We start from the raw sequence: 17,434 nt of genomic DNA, 5'->3' as shown, positions 1-17,434 counted from the left end.
CCCCGTGCCTGGATATTAGCTTAATGCTGGGCTCGGTGTCTGAAACCCGAGGATAAACAAAGTCGTCGTGCGAGTAGGACAGCGAACCCTGGCGTCCAGCGCTAGCTCCGATCCTGCCCGTCTTTGGCCAACGCACTTTCAATAACACTGACATTACACACATACACACACATGCGCAAATCCTCCCAGCAGTTCGTCCTGTGAGTTTAGACTTTTTAAAGTTTCATTCATGAGACATTGAACCTGTCAGGTAATGCTATCCTGCAATAAAAGCATGGCTATAGGTGTGTTTCTGTGTGGAGGAGGAAATAATCTGGACTGGAACGAGAACCAGACAGCCAGAGTTCGTTTCCCCACCGTCTTTTTTTTTTTTTTTCTTTCCCCCATTTCTCAACCCCATATTCTTTAATGTCTGCAAAACCAGCTGCTTCCAACGATTCAGTATCATTCCATCTGACACAGTCTAAATATCAAAAATATATTTATACATAGCTATATTCACTTATAAAATCTAACTGGAATGGACAATGGGGATATAAATAAAAGCAGGGGGAAAAAGTCACATTTGAAGTCTTTCTTTTTAAACAAGAAAAAAAAAGTCTAATTTGAACAAAACCCAACAACATTCATTTTTATCAAAGTGCATCTGATTGGACTTGATGGTGAAGCTAAGGCTTCTCAGTCAGGGGCTGTTTGGGCCAGACACATACACACACACACACACACACACACACACACACACACACAGACAGAAAACACGCACACGCACAAAGCTTTTCATTTTGAAAGCAACACTCGACTCTCAAACTGAGCCGTGTCGGATTGTTTTGCTTTGTTTTGGCACTTGTGATACTGAGAGCTGCCACCGGGGGGCAGCAGACAGGCGCTGAGTCACAATGTAGGAAAGCAGAAGTAACCGAAGAAGAAAATAACTGTTTCTGTCACATGGATGAAGGCTACTGACTGAAACCTGCTGAACTGAGACGAAGGCCGCGTTTACACGACAACGTTTTGAAGTCAACACGGCAAACTTTGGTTGTGTTTTAGTGCTTGGAGCCCCTGAAAACACATCTTTTTGAAAAGTGCTCCAAACATGGAACTTCTTGAAAACAGACAAGAGTTGAGTCTGTCAATATGTGGTCCATATGAACAAGTGTTTTTGGGTTGTGTGTGTTTTCATTATAAAAACAAACAGCATCTGCTCCTGGCCAGGTATGCTAACTACACTGTTTCCATAATTTCTGCCGTTTTCGTGTGAACGGACATCGTTTTCAGAACGCTGCCGTGTAAACTCAAAACTTTTCTCAGTGGAAAACGCAAAAAGATCAATTCTCATTTACAACACCGATTAAACAAGGCCTCACAACTCAGTTTGTGGACGTGTGAATACTGACTTTTGCGATATCTGCAGAGTTGATGCATGCGACGACACTGTCAGGTCGTGTATTTTGGACTGAATACTGAGTCGTTTCACTCTGAGGTGCTGAGATTGAAACAGTGCAAGGCCACAGCTTAAACACTGAGGTGGCGTTTAAGAGCGCAGTTAAAAAAAAAAGGACAGTATAGAAAGAAGAAAGTCCTGTGTGTCCATCTGAGCAGGAAACTGGAGCTTTCAGGTGAATTGTGCGCAGTTATTTTGAGGGATTCCTGCAGCAGTGAATGTAAACACAGGAGTGCTTACCACTGGTGCACAGGCCTGTGGAAACCCACCAGATACTTAACCTGTGGTTTGTCTCCCCCTTGTGGAGACTGCTGGAAGAGCAGGTGCCGGAGCTTGACCTTCCAGAGGAGGACATGCGGTCCATGTTTTCTGGCCTGGGTGGGCTGGAAGGGAGTTCAGACACCCGGAGTTCAGGTCTCAGCACAGGACCTGGGAGAAGGGGTGTCGCAGCAGCTCCTCGGCGCTGGGCCGGTGCTTCGCCTCCACGAAGATGCAGCGGATGAAGTCCCGCGCCTGGTCGGAGGCGTGCTGGGGCAGCAGCGGGTTGGTGGGCTGCGTGGCGATCTTGAATATGGCCGCCATGGCCTCGTACTCGGCCCACGGCGGCTTCTCCGTCAGCATCTCCACCACCGTGCAGCCGAGGCTCCTGCAAGACGGTTGGCGCTCGCTTCAGAACAAGCCGAGACAAACCCCGCATATTTCACCTGGCGAGGAATGTTCCCCCTCCACCCGATGCTTTTACAGATAGAAAAACATCTCAAACGAGAATATTTAGGCTTTTTTTTAAACAATAAAATGACCATATTTTCCTGAGTTTAAGTCAGTTTTTTTTTTTTTTTAATTATCTGGCTGCTCATGTGACTTCCACATAAAGATATTCAGGTGAATACCAACTGACCACTAGGTGTCCCTGTGGGACAGCCGAATGCTGCTACAAACCTCCGACACCACCGGATTTACCTGACAGGCCAAGGAAAATTTCACCAAGAAAAAAAAGCAACAGAATTTGAGCTAAAAATAAAATAAAAACTTTAAAATGTGTTTATGAATGATTAGAAATGTTTCCTTTGTTCTTGAGGTGGTTCTGCTACCGATACTGATGAGAAAGAAGCAGAAAAACTCAGCAAACCTGTGTATAATGGGACACTTCTATAACGGTCCACTTCTATGATGTGAAAAAACTCATTTTAGATGGTGTTTAACAGAATAGTCTAGACAGAAAATAATGAAAAAAAACAACTTCTGTATGTTTCCTTGAGAAAAAGCAAGAAAAAACAATAACTGAAAACCGTTCTCATATTTGGTTTGAAAAAAATCATACATTTGGAGGTTTTAGTTTGCAAAAAACTGTTTTTAAGCCCTTATCCTACCTTGACACTTGAATTTCTTCTTCAGATTTGATTAATTTTTACATTCATTTAAACTAATTTCAGTGTTGGAAGATGTGTTCAGATCATTTCTTTCAGTAACAACACCACCACAGGAAAAAAAAAAAAAACAGCTAGCATCATGTAGTGTTAGCTGATATTAGATGGATCTCTCCTGTTTTTCAGAACTTTTGTCTAGATTTGTCTTTTAACAAAAGTTTTGCCATCCAAAAATCAGTGAAAGATGTGTGTGTGTGTGTTTCTGTCCTGCCCCTACCAGACGTCGGCCTTCCTGCCGTAGCCCTCGCCGCTGATCACCTCCGGACTCATCCAGTAGGGGGTGCCGGTGACGGAGCGGATGCCGGTGCCAGACATGCAGATGGTCTGCAGCCTCTTGCTGGCTCCGAAGTCTCCCAGCTTCACGTTTCCCTCCGAGTCCCGCAGGATGTTGGCACCTGAGAGAAAACGAGCAGAGCGCCGGGTCACCGTGGCGTCTCCAGTTCACGTCTCCAGCTCAGAATGCTTATTTTCCGCTCTGGTTCGGAACCTTTGATGTCTCGGTGAACGATCATGTTGCTGTGCAGGTAGGACATTCCCTCCAGGATCTGCCGGGTGTACTTCCGGGTCACGTTTTCCGTCAGGGCGCCGTACGCCTTCAGCTGATCTTTGACTGAACCCTGAACAGCAAAGCAGCGTTTAGCGCCATGAACTGGTGGATAATCAGTGACTGCAGGGTGCGGACTCACCCCCGGCATGTACTCCATGAAGATAGTGAGGGTCTTCTCGCTGCGGTCCCTCAAGCTGCCGTAGTACTGCACGATGCGCTCGTGGTGCAGGTTCTTCAGCAGCTGGATTTCACACTCCAGAGCGCCCACCTCCTGCACGCGCCCGGAAACAGGACAGGAGCCTTCAGTCATTTTCACTTTTAACATTGAATGTATGGATTTTTTTTTTTTTTTTTTGTTCTCCACAGGCTATCTGTTACAGCTGATCACAAACAAATGGAAACATAAGCCTAAACACACGGAGGACAAACAGGAGAAGAGAACAGCCGTTTCTCAAGAGAAGTTCCTGTGTTTACATCAGAGAGAGCGAGCGAGGGAGGGAGGGAGGGAGAGAGGGAGGGAGGGAGGAGGGGAAAGTTACACAGTAATCCCCCGAGCTCCCTCATACAGGACGGCTTCACAGAAACAACTGGCTCCCCGCTGCAGGGGGGTGCAGAGGGGCGGCACGGAGGGGGTGAGGGCAGGTCGAGGCCGAGCCTTCAGCCGGCCTCTCGCAGGCAGGAAGTGACAGAGCGTCTGAAAGCGTTCTGACTCACAGATGTTTTCGCCCCCTTCACAGACACTCGGAGAAACAGAACATGCTTCACTTCCAAATCCAGCGTTCCAGCTACTGTCTCTGGCAAATTCACGAATGTTAGGAATTATAATCAAGAACCGCTGACATGTTTTAGCCTCACAGCTGGGCTCACTACTGCCACCCGGTGGGAGAAGCGATGCTTCACACGGCGCCTTCAGAGTTTGAGGGTATCGATGTTCGGCAGATGATTGACTCATTGTTCCGCCGCCTGGCCGCCTCACGCGAACAACCTGCATTCCGCAGCAACGGTATGAAGGCATGAAGTCATCGTTGGAGTGTTTAACGGCGGCGCGCTGGCAGAGACCGCCGTTTCCACGTTAATAGACAAGCTTCACTTCTCCGCCGGACAGGTAGAAGGCAAGTTCAGCTAGGTTCCATTAGTTAAACAGTAAAAATATGCGGAACATGACCTTTAATGTTCAACATGCAGCCTTTTTAGTCGTTCTTTTGATCATTGAGACAATATGTGATCAATGTCATTGGCTTCACCTTGAGGGAAACTCGTCCTCATCATGAAAAGAACCTTTTTTATCTTCACATTCAAGCAAACAGAGTAAAGTCCTCTGAATTATTAGAAAATAAACTATATTTTTGAGCGTGAAGCCTAGTGGAAGTGCCCGTGTTAACCTCTCACCTTGCTGGTTTCAGGACTGTCTGGATCGAACTGGACCTGTTTGGCAGCCAGCTCTCGGCCCGTGTCCACGTCATAGCACAGATAAACCCGGCCGAAGGCGCCCTGGCCCAGCAGCTTCCCCCGCCGCCACGTCACAGGAGCACTGGGAGCTGGAAAAGACGGGAGTGACTCTACTGTTTCCTCTCCGCGGCGTCCCGCCTCGACGCGACACTCACACTTGTGTCCGACGGAGCGGTCCTGCGGCCGCAGCCGGCCCTGCGCGTCCACCATCTGCCAGCTGCCCAGGCTCTCCTCGCTGCCGTTCAGCGACCGCCGCGACGGCACCAGCGTGAAGAGGTTCCCCTGAGGGCGGCGGATCCGGGGAAACGTCCGGCGACCTGGAGGGGAGCGGGAAAGAGTCTGACTCTGAGCACTGCGGAGGACGATCCAAAGGGAAAGATTTAGCTCCTCTCACCTTCGCTGTGGTCCTTGTGATGCAGGGAAACGTGGTACCTGCGGGGATACGTGCCTCCCTTCCCCGCCACCCGGTCATACACGTGGTTTTCCCTGTCTGAAAGGAAACACCCAGAGGCATTTTAAACTGGCTGACCTCCACAGCACACCGAGCTGCCTCACACATGTGAAGCTGCAGGATCAGCTGCTGTAATCAGAGAAATAAACACAAATCTTCCACCATCGTTAAAACATCTTTTAACCACAAAGATGTGTTTTCATATCAGCAAAATCGGTACATTTAGAGCCAATAATCAATGCTGCCTGCCATTTAAATGTTAATGGTCAAAATATAATTTATGTTGTCTCCATACTTCATAACTGATGAGAGAAAAAGCAACAAAATAAGTGAGAGAAGTTAAGAAATTTAAAAAAATTTAGTGTTTAATGTCCAAGTGTTTAAATTTGTTAGGACCTGATATGATTTTAAGTAAATTCATTTATTATCTTGAAAGCACAAAGGAAATCCAACCAGAATGAGCATGTGTCACAGAGCAGAGCTCCAGTTCTTATTCCATCATATTAGAACATATTTTGATCCTCGTGAAGCTCAGGCGCACGATCTCATGATATTAATCAGACTGCATGAACTCGAGGACCTTTATGCACAACGAGTAAAATAAATGATGATCCTTCTAATGAAATTAAACTAAATACTTGAAATTGTTTAAAGGATAACAGATCTGGCAACATATATATATATATACATACAGCTGATCACACGAACTCAGATCTGAGCAGGTGATAGGTAAATATGTGTGTGTTTACACCGACATGCATTCACGGGGTTTTGTGTGTGTGTGTGTGTGTGTGTGTGTGTGTGTGTGTGTGTGTGTGTGTGTGTGTGTGTGTGTGTGTGTGGGGGGGGGGGGGGGGGGGGGGGGGGGGGGGGGGGCTGCTCTCTCACCTGAGCACTCCTGTCGATTGTCCGGGTAGCTCTTGGCTCTGTGCATGCGGGACTTCCTCAGCGAGGGGCTGTGTGGGAGCCGGGGGAAGGAAGAAGCGAGAGAGAGAGACGTGTTGACAACGCTCCTACACTCAAAACGGACATTTCCTCAGATTGTACTGGGCCGTTCGAACAGCTGCTTACTAGTAAACACGGAAACAAGACAGAAACTGAATAAAATGCGAGTGGAAGCACTGAGCTGTTTATTAGTCACCTGTCCGAGTTGCTGTCCAGAGACTGACAGCTTCCAGAGACGGAGTTTTCCGCGCTGCTCCAGGGATCCAGCACCTGCATGCAGGCACAACCAAGAGCGAGTGTGTTAGACATTTTCATGGCAGCAGCGTTTACAGCTGCAGTGACCTGCGCCTGAAATCTCTTCCTTAAGCTTTCATTGATGAGCAGAGAGAGACAGCAGCTCGTTAAAGTTTACAGGTGGCTGATTCCTCGCGTTTCTCCCTCTCGGTGGGAATAACTCACGCACTGATCGCTGGTCTCGGGGATGAACTCCCCCTCGCTGTTTATGCTGGTGTAGGAGCCCTGGCGGGCGATCCTCTGCTGGCGCTCGGGAACGTAGCCGGGAGGCGGCGAGCTCCGCCCCGTGTTCTGAGAACCTGGGATCAGACAGGAATAAGGAAAATATTGCACTTCAGAAAAATCCAGACCTCTACAGATGCAGTTCTTCAGCACGTAGTGCCTGCTGCTGCTATAATATCCAGCTGCAAGTCCTCCTATTTCCACTCTGACCCCTTCTGCTTTGGAGTGAAGGGAGAAAAATGGTAACCGCGCACCGCTGGCCCACCACATTAATAGCAATCTGCAATCTGATTGGCTGCTGTCCAAGCATGCTTGGTCTAGTGATGGCGAACAGGAAAAGGAAGGGGAGCTGTTTCTAGAAGGGGAAGCAGAAGAAACAGCAGCCAGAGAAAGCGAGAGACAGAGAGAGAGTGTGTGTGTGTGTGTGTGCATGTGGAGCAGAAACTGGATTTCACAACAGCGAGAAGTGAAGACACCTGTCTTCCCTGAAGAACAACAAACACGCGGCTGGAGATACGTACCGGTGGACAGGTGGCGTCCTCTGGGCTCGGAGGACTGGTACGCAGTGCTGACGTCTCCGGTGGACTGGGAGGGTTTGATCCTCACCTGCTTACACGGCAGGTGGTGGGAGGAGGAGGAGGAGGAGGAGGAGGAGGGGGGGGGGACCTGCGGGTGGAAGGAGAACCGGATTAACCCCAGAAATCAGGAAGTCTCTCATGAAGCTGTCCCCCGGTGAAGAAACAGCAGTGGTGCAACGATGAGCTGCAACTGCAAACACACACACACACACACACACACACACACACACACACACACACACCAGGTGCTTCTGAGTGAGTGTGTGTGTCTTACGTTGCTGTGCTCCTGCGTGAGCAGCAGTATCCTGATGCTCTTCATGTTGGAGCTCCGGTCCAGCAGGTCGATGGCCTTGTCCAGGTCGTCCTGACCTCGCAGAGGGATGGACAACTGCTCCGAGACAGGAGACACACACACACACACACACAGCGAGGTCAACATTAATGAAACACAAACACTCGGCAGTCTGAGCAGACCTGTGATTGTCTAGAGGTGGACTCAGGAGTCGTAATCGATGATTTTAAACTGATCATTCGCTCAGTGTGACTCCATAACACTGTTTCAGACCAGCAGGGCAGGTTAACTGTTCATAAACACGACCTGCTTTAGACACTAACGACACAAGCAGAATTTACACACTTTGAATCTTTATTTTCTACCTGGCTAATCTAGGATCAAAAAACATTTATTTGACAAAAGAAAAATTACATCCAATAAAAAATAAAAGAAATAAAACAAACAGGCAGGAGATTCATTGCAGGTGGGTTAAACCCTAACCCCAAAACAAGCTACCAGACACACGTTACATAATAAAATCTATCATTAATTACAACATATGCTGATAATGAATTGATTTAAAAGGGTAGAAAGCATCTGATTCTTGTCTGCAGTCACTTCATTTTGGCCCTGATGGGCAGATAAACCCCAGGAGTGAATTAAGCTCAGTACAAAGAGCTGCTTTAGATCAGCGGAGCTCTCAGTGTTGTTTCCAAAGCACTGCCTCCAATAAAGACTCTTCCTCTAATCCCTGATTTCAACGTTACATTTGCCGCAACACTTACTTTTACCTATATCAAATAAAGTCAATTCTAACCAGTATCTTAAGGTTCTGAACTGTTGCTCCAGATGAGGAGAGCTTGTTTTTTTTTGCAGTGAATACCTTTCAGATGTGAGCCGGTGCTGAAGCTGCCAGTGCTAACACAGAGCAGAAGGGACTAAATACAATATTTCCTTTGTGTTTTTGCTTCGCTCTGCAGAGCTCGGTGCAAACACAGCATCCGACCCTGCTGAGAGGGGCGAGCGAGTCCGGCACTTTTTACCTCATTGTTCATGTAATGCAGGTCGAGCTGCTGGCCGAAGACACTCTTGACTTTCTGCTGGATCTCCTCGAACTGCACGGGCCGTCCAAACACCAGGATCCTGAAACGCACGGTGAGACGTCCCGCGGCGGGACGCATTTTCAGAGACTTCTCGCAGCTGGTGGAGAAAGTGCTTCTCGGCTACACGTGCGAGCCAGACCAACACACACACACACACACACATTCCCACACATGCTGCTGTTTCCAGCGGGCGCACATTCTTCTGAGTACACCTTGCATATTTGCGGTCGGTGCTGGCAGCCGCAGGCTAACCACAGTCCTTTCCCGTTCCACTCTCCAGCTCAACATACCAGTCTGAATTAAGCCCTCGGTTGTGTGCTCTTTCTCATGAACTGGAACAAGTGACACCAACAGAATGCCTCAGTGGAAGTGTTTATGTCTCCTGTGTGTGTGTGTGTGTGTGTGTGTTTATGCTTTCCCTTCGCACTGGATGGACGCCGTATGGCTGTGTGTAGACGAGCCCACACACACACACACACACACACACAAACATGCATGTAAAGAAAGAGATGTCGAAACTCACCTCCTCTCACCTGAGAACTCAAACTTGATCCTGACGTCGTCCTGAGAGAGAGCGAGAACACAAACAGGAAGGTCAGAGTCCTCAAAGGACGCCTCTCATCTCTATGAAAAAACTTGTAAATACTTCAACATTTGAAGAAATAAACTCATCGGATGAGAAGGTGGGCTCTGGATGCCTCCGTCTAGATCAGCTCGCTTCGCTCAGTCCAAAGGTAACAAACTAAAGTTTACAGCACCTCCAAAGCTCAACAATTAAGATATGTTATTTCCCATTTGTTTAATGGGCATGAAGACCAGAGAGGAGAGGGGAGTGAACTCCAGCGACCTTCAGCTGAGCTACAACCACCAGCACATTCGCTCACTGTCTTCTGCTTTCAACCGCAATTTTAAATAAAAAATGAAGAAAACGAGCCAGCCTGCATTCTCTGCGAAACACTGAAATCCTGCTCTGATCATTTACTCTCTGGATAAACCCGACGGGTATTTTGCGAGCGCTTTTATTCCCTTCAGACAAAAACCACAGCGAGTGTTTCCAGCGTTCATTCAAAGCTTCCCGGCCAAATATATACGGTCCCACTGTGAAAGTCACATCCAATACTGAAGCTTTCCCAAACTTATGCCTCTTCTTTAAACGAGCGCTAAACCGCGCTGATGATTTCGGCTAATCTCTGAGGACTCAGAGGAAGGAAAAAAGAAAGAAGCATGGTGGGTGGGCTGCTTCTCCACACAGGAGAGAGTTAGAACAACTCTATGAGTTTTGAGGACAACCAATCCAAACTTGCATTGTTTACTGAGGCTGTAGGAATAAACAGAAAGTAAAAATCAGCTAGAAATATTGCTGCAAAGCTATTATGATGAAAAGCATTTCATCAGCTGGCTCCCAATGACTTTTATTCATATTTATAATAACATATTTTCTGTATTGCACCTCAAACGTTGACGTTGTGATCAATCGTCTCTTAGAATGTTGAACATCTTCCTCCAATATCACGCAAAACGCCACACATTCGTGCTCGGCTCCAGTCAATCACTGCAGGATAACCACGAGCAAACCAGCATGGGAGCAGTTCACTTCCAGCTGATCTTTCTCATAGAAACAGGTTCTAAATCAGGGTTGTCAAATATAAAGCCTATTGGGCCAAAACTGGCCTGCAAGAAGCTCCAATCTGACCAAACCAACAGGAAAACTGGAAAAATTCCAAAGACATCACTGATTTTGTTAAATTAATTTCTTAAGCACAGCATACAAAACATAATAATCAGCCTGATGCTCTGATCAAACTTTTCCCCCTAGTGAAGCTGGTCTTGATGGTTTCCCTCCTCTCTCTCTCAGCATTTTCACCTGTCTGTTGGTCGGCGCTGCCGTCTTGGCTTTGCCGCTGTCGTATGACAACACGGGCTGGCGCCGCGTCATCTGGAGGGCCACCAGGTCCTTCATTATGGAGTGGAGTGCCTGCCGCTCATCTGGACGGGATAACAGCAACACAAAAACACACAATTAGCCGTGTCGTTTTGGAAACTGGCCAGCCTGAATGCGGGAGTGGAAACAGGACGGACTGCTGTGAGTCCGGGACAAGCGATGATCAGCGGCCTGTCAGCGCAGCCATGCCGAGACTTATCCTGCGGCAGATTATTAGAGGCAGGAAAGACCTGCCGTGTTTTTGATATGCCTATTCCCATGTTTGATCTCGGGGCAAGCTTTGCCTTGGCTGGACTGGCGCACTGAGGGAAAATATTCTCCTTGTGTAGTTTGGACCAACATCACTCAGTCCCCAGGGCAGCTGAGAGGACCAGAACACCCCCCCCCACCCGCCCGCCTCTCTCTCTCCTAAAGGGCTGAAAACCAATCCCTCACCTGACGGCGTCTGGAGCAGCCGCTCACACAAGGCTTCGGCCTCGAGGAAGATGTCTGGAGCGAGTGTGTGTGTGGTAAAAAGGCGTCTGCGAAGCATCAGGCGTGAGGAGACTTACTCATTTTAGCGGTGGTCTTTGATTGTGAGGTCTACAGAAAGGTGGCGCTGCTGAGCCCGTCGCCGTCACAGCCTGTGGAGGTGAACAGAAGACACCAGTGAGCCATTCTGACGCCGTATCTAACAGCTACACAGAGAAACTCGAGGAGCCTCGAACTCTTTGACATGCTAAATTTCTTGCAGGCGTGTAAGTGAAGCCGGCCGAGCGAAGGTTTTCCAGACTGGAGGCGAGAGAGCATGCGAGCGTCTGCCCATGAAGCAGGAACGACAATTGGAAACGGCTGAGACGGAATCTGCCCTGGCAGAGCGGCCGCTCTGGCAGGAATGCTCCTTTCACCGGTAGCTCTCTGCCATTTCAAACACGGAGCGGCTTTGGAAACGAGCTGGGCTCGCACGGCCCCGACCCGGCTGTGCCGTAACTCCATTGTTGATGTTAACAAGGCAATATTATCTGCTCCCTTCAAGGCGTCAACAGAGTTATAAACTGAGGCATTTCCTTCGATGGAGAGGGTTTCCCTCAGATTCGGACCAATAAACCTCGGCGTTCGAACTGATCCAACAAACGCAGAACACAAGAGACGTCCTGTGCTCCAGTGACTTCTAACACAAACTCACATTTCACAAGTCCGCTTGGTGGGAGTCGAATCCTGCTTGACAAGGCCAATAAAACTGACTCACCGCTTGCAACCAAAGCATAAAATAGGCTATAAAACCAGAAGGCAAACACTCCTTCGTCAAATTAGAGACGGGATTAGAATAACTTTGGAGAAGGAATCCACACACTTCACTTTTCTCTCTGCTCGAACATACTTAGTATTTATAATAACTGTATAATTTTTAGACTCTTATTCAAGCCCTTCAGCTTAAATAGTAAATTCTGTGTATGAATGAACTATATTATCAACACATGATCAGCTTGTAAAGGCTTTATAATGCAATAAAAGGTCTGAAATCTAAACTTCTACTGATGGGATCTGTTATGTAAAAGGAGATTTTAATTGTATGTGGATGCTCAAAGGATTAAACAATGAAACAGGTTGAATTAACCTTCACTTTGGCGGTTTATTGTAAGATCATCTTCCAAGTTTCTGTGTGACGGTTTGGTTTCATGCCACAGAGAATCTTCTCTAATTCTAACGAACTCCAGGAACTGTTTATCGGCGACACCACAAGTAATGCATGAACAGGCACAAACAAGAATCTGCGTGCATTTTGAAGGAATATTAAATATCTGCAAAAAAAATATGAAGCTGGATCAGGGCCTGACTCACAACTTGTACAACAATGCACATCAGACACACACGGTGAACATGGTCTCGTGATAACTCATTGTGAGTGCAAATGAAAACATTACATCGCATTTTGTTCACATCAGCAGTCCTTCTTCATACCTACAGGCAGAGGTATGAGCAGAGCTGGATGTACTCGGCTTTAAAACGGTGGAAAACCTTCTGCCGGCTATAAAACCAACAAAGAACCCTCTTTAAGCTGAAATGTTCAGGATCCTCGAAGCTGTCCTGAGGTCACCCTATGGAAACCATTTTTTTAATGCTTCAGCTCCGTAACACCACAGTTCAGAGGCAACTAAATAAGGAGCAATTAAGTTTTAAAAGAAAGCTGTGAGGAAAAAAAAAAAAGGGTCAAAGAGGGACGGAGAACAAGACGGAGAGTGTCTGCAGGTCGTCAGAAACTTCTGTACACTGAATGAGAAGCGTGGGCACACGAGGCCACTCACTGGCTCTGTGGATTTCTGGGTAATAATCACCCGCAGGAATGCCGGGCACGTCCGCCTGCGGTTGGCGGAGCGTTGCCACGCCGCTTTCAAGCTTCCGTCTCGCTCACGCTCCCCCTTCCAGCGGCGGGAGCGCCAAACCCTCACGTCCTTCAACCCTCCAGAACCTCACGCTTACAGCTGCTTTTCCTTCATATCCCACCAAATAAAACCCAGTTTATGAAGTGTGAAAGTGTCGGTGTTTTCATGGGTGTACGGTCACTCCAGGTAACACGGAGCTGTTACCTCGTGTGGACCCAACGGCGTGTTTCCCAAGGACACATCAACGTCACACTGCGAGCTAACCTGTCCATCTAAACAACAACAACAACAACAACAACAACAACTCCCCCCTTTGTTTAGATCCTCAAGCTACCTTCTAGCCTTCCAGCCTCTGCAGCTTCGACTGATTTTAATGACCTCCCAGGTGGAATGTGGGGAATTCAATGGAGAGCGAGCGGCGCTCTACCAGTCCAGTCAGCTGTGTCTGCTTTATTTTCCTTGTATCGCATTTCCAGGGCTAGCAGGATTTACATGGATTTTCCTCCGCCCTCACTCCTCTTGTCTGCTTTAAGGGCTGTTTAGTCTGAGGCCGTTTTTCCCAGCCACGGTCCGCTCGGTCTCAGGCCAGCGATGCATCTGGACTCGGGGAGCTTGGCGGCAAAAATTCCCCGGCCCGGCGTCTCTCCCGCTCCAGGTGCACATGTGCTTCTGGTTTAGCCCGCTTGCATTTGAATAGTGCACTCTCAACAGAGAGCTCCTGCTTTCCTTGGCAACGTGAAGCTCTCAAAATGCCCTTTGTACTGTTTTTTTTAATACACTTCAATATGCATTTGAAATAAGAATGCATGTTCGTGCAATAAGAATTTTGAAAGTCAACTTGTTCTGTGAAGTAATATGATACAAACATGAAAAGCTTCAAGAGGAATCCTGATACATGTCTGGATAGACTCACAAGCGACAACAGCGTCGTCTTCAGATGTGAATGAAAAAGTCAAAACTGTCTATTTTCTATTGAGCCGCTCTCTTTCATACAGTTACTGAGTAACAGCAGAACTGGACTGAGAATCATGCTGGAGGCCGGCATTGCTGTTACTCATGCATGTGCAGAAGAACTGTTACCTCTGTCCGTGGTGGACTTATAGAGTTAGAGCATTTTCAAAAAGTTGCGTTTTCCCTCCATTTCCATGGAGATGGAGACGGAGCGTTGTAAAAAAGATCCACCTTGGGAGCCGTCCTCAAAATGTTGCATTTTCATTGGCTCCTAACACTCAAAGCTGAGGCAGCAGAGGATTCAAACACCACCCTTCAAGTCATCGGCATCACAGCTCCATCTGCTCAACCACCACTGCCTGAACTGAAATATTCGTTGCACTTTCAGTAATATCAAACTTCAAATTACTAATATTTTGAAGGTGTCAGCATTGAAATGTTTCAGTGTCTTCTTCTAATTCCCAAAAGAAGACTTTTAGGATCACTGGTCACCAGATCAAGTTTCAGCGACTGATCCGACGGTTGTCGGGTCTCCGTGTTAAAAGAGGTCATGTGAGGCTACTCTTCACCCTCATGCAGACAGCCGGTACGATGTGTGCAGGGATGAAGAGAGATGGGCTGAAAATGATGAACTGAATTCGACCCGTCACATTTTCAAATCCTTTCACTTCTCAAATCATCATCCAAAAAACTGCAAAGATATTACTGAAGGAACAATCTGAAACACACTCACAGAAATGGACTGGCTTGTCAGTTTGATGAGAAGGTAAAAGATTTTAAAAAATGATGGCGTTTACAACTGGGAAGGGCCGAGCACCTTGTACTGAAGTCATGTTTAGCACAGTGTATTGATGCTGCCTGCTCTGATGTGATGAAAACGCTTTCAAAGAGTGGTCTTTACTAATTAGGTCCAGTATTTTTCATAATCTGCTTCCTTTCAATGCTGCATTCAGCTTACAAGAAAATGATTGTGCAGAAATGAACAAAAATACAGAGCAATGGGTGATGATTTAAACATGATCCCTATTTAGGATTGGTTAGAAATTATATGAACAGAACCCTAAAATTCTAAACAGACCAACAAAATACAGAATGCGTTGACTCGAATAAGCTGAACTTTCATTAAACCAACATAAAAAGCATCTTACGCTTCTTTGTTTTGCTGTATTAGATCTTCTCTTTCAGATTAAACATTCACTCACAGCGCCCCATTTCAGCGACGCTTCAATGCATTTAATTACATTTTTAATATTATTTAAATATTTTTGGAAGAAAGATTTCCACTACGATCGTTTCGGCCTGTGGTTCAATGTTCTGCTCATACGAGCAGAACAACACATGCTAATATCTGAAAGGAAATCACAGTATTAGTTAATGCAGCTGCCCCACAGGAGGACAGTTCTGGTTAGATTTTTGACCAGGGTTTTTAAATTTTCATGTTCTTTCTACAGGTTCACAGATGATTGACTTTATGATTGAACAACCACCAAAAACTTGAGATTATTTTCAGACACTGTATAATTGGCTCTCCCTGATCAAATTTTTAAACCCTGTTTACTCGAAAGCGTCAATTTTGAGTTTTCTTTTTCGAAAAGACTTTTCATTCACAAGGCAACATTATGAAAACAATGTCCATTTACATGAAAACAGCAGAAATTACGAAAACAATGTCGTTTTCACGGAGGACCACTAGTAGGAGCTGTTGTTTGTTTTTGGAATGAAACCTCACACATGTGGACAGAGACACTCAGTTAGGTTTAGACAAATATGCATTAACAGTGGTGGAAAAACATCCAGCGAATCAGCAGCATCTTCCCTCACCTGTCCCCGTGGGTCCCGGACAGGACCGGTCTCCTCCCGCAGGTCCCGGGCTCCGGTCACAGGTGTGCAGAGGCGGAATGCGTCCGGTAGCAGCGGCCGTCGGTCCAGTCACACCGGGGCGCCATAGCGGGGAGGGGATCACCCTCACCGGGTGACACGGGGGGGTGGGAGGACGGGTATCCTCTTTAACGGAAAGTTCAATCACACAGAGAGAGAAAGCGAGCCTCTCCGGGCCGTTAAGAACACAAACAGAGCGGAGGTCCGCACAGGAAAAGTTCCGATGGAAAAGCCTCACATCCAGCTGCTCCAGCTGTGGCGCCGCCGCTGCCCGGCTGCTTTGGAAAACTCAAACTTCCAAAACATTTTGTTCTCCGGGATGTTCTCAGGCTTCAAACACCGAACCGAGGCGCAGCCTGTCCGAAACCCATGTGTGAGCCACAGGGAAACACTCTGCGATTTCCGTGATTTTGACGGCTCGTCTTCCTGCTAACTGTGCAGTTTTCCCTCTCCGGGTTGCCAGGTTGGACTTCAAAATATTCCCAAACTGGAGCTTTCTTCTCTGTTATGGCTACATCTCATAATAATAACATACTATCTGTGCTTAAGTCATGATGATTTTAACAACTCAATTCGAGCTAAGTTGGAAACAAAAGAGAAAACGACGATTTATTAATGCATCGTTTACGTAAACTCGTCAAAGTAAGCTAACTCGGATCGTCCGTCGATGTGCAGACTTTACATAGTGAAAACTTAACGCTCACGGTGAATTATCTAAAGATAAAACAATAAACTTCGATAAAGTTACCAGAAAAATCACGTTTTCTGAATCGAATGGTGGCGAATCGCTCGGAGTTAGCTGTCGTCCGCAACTTTTCCCAACCAAAACAAAGCGAGAAACAAGCTTCCACCGAGTCACGTCAAACTTCCTGACAGAGAAAAGATCTCCTCCGGAACGGAACCCGCTGCTGTCGCCTCCGCCGGGCGGTGAGCGCCGCTCCTCACGGCCGGAACGTCCAGGCTCCCCGAAATGCCTCCGGGGCCGTCGTGTGTGCGCCCGCAACGGGCAGAACTCCGTTAATCCCGGTGCGGTTTCTGATCCCGCAAACTGTCTAAATTAGAGCCCTGCTGCCGCGGGGACGCGCTGTTACTCGGTGGAAGTCCGTCCGCGGGAGCGCGCGCTCATTATTATTAGAGGGGAGGATCCGCGGTGACGTCTGGGGGGGGCGGGCGTGAGAAATCAGGACTGTTTCCATCTGGTTATATTCTTAAATATCACGATAGTAAGATTTTAAAAAGTGTTAATATAATTTCCTCCCTCTGAACACAGTGGGGTTCGAACCAGCGACCTCTCTATTACCAGTCCTAGACTGTGTACACTGATGGAGATCCATGCAGCAGGCAGAAACAGCTCCAAAGGGAGGGATGCTAACCTCACGCTCCCTGTCAGCATTTGACCTCATGACCTTTATGTTGTTGACAGTGCTAACCACTGCACTGCCGTGCCAAACAAACGGTAAAACAGAAAAGGAATAGAAAAGTTACATTTCAATCATTAAAAAAGTTAAAAATCTAAATTTTTTGCAGTTTCTAAAAAAAACTATTGCATCCAATATGAAATACACAATG

General features: G+C 47.1%; 1 protein-coding gene across 2 annotated transcripts; it reads right to left on the bottom strand.

Annotated features, from left to right (window-relative positions):
* Positions 1 to 243: 243 nt before the first annotated feature.
* map3k3 (mitogen-activated protein kinase kinase kinase 3) lies at positions 244 to 16,964 on the bottom strand. 2 transcript variants are annotated; one of them, XM_030090278.1, is made up of 17 exons: positions 15,809 to 16,964; positions 11,225 to 11,296; positions 10,596 to 10,717; positions 9,255 to 9,295; positions 8,672 to 8,771; positions 7,629 to 7,742; positions 7,298 to 7,442; positions 6,720 to 6,853; positions 6,457 to 6,530; positions 6,204 to 6,271; positions 5,259 to 5,354; positions 5,020 to 5,181; positions 4,805 to 4,953; positions 3,555 to 3,686; positions 3,356 to 3,485; positions 3,086 to 3,263; positions 244 to 2,087 (listed from the first exon to the last, which is right to left on the bottom strand). In XM_030090278.1, exons 2-17 carry the CDS (start codon positions 11,226 to 11,228, stop codon positions 1,859 to 1,861), a joined length of 1,878 nt encoding a protein of 625 aa, XP_029946138.1. In that variant the 5' UTR covers positions 11,229 to 11,296; positions 15,809 to 16,964; the 3' UTR covers positions 244 to 1,858. The 2 variants fall into 2 exon arrangements, with proteins under 2 accessions (XP_029946138.1, XP_029946137.1); XM_030090277.1 differs by having other exon boundaries at positions 4,805 to 5,181.
* Positions 16,965 to 17,434: the final 470 nt, after the last annotated feature.

This window comes from Salarias fasciatus, chromosome 4, assembly GCF_902148845.1.
Source record: "Salarias fasciatus chromosome 4, fSalaFa1.1, whole genome shotgun sequence".
In the NCBI taxonomy this organism is placed as follows: domain Eukaryota; kingdom Metazoa; phylum Chordata; class Actinopteri; order Blenniiformes; family Blenniidae; genus Salarias; species Salarias fasciatus.
Note: the sequence above shows the minus strand (reverse complement) of the source record. Positions and strands in the feature narration are given on the sequence as shown.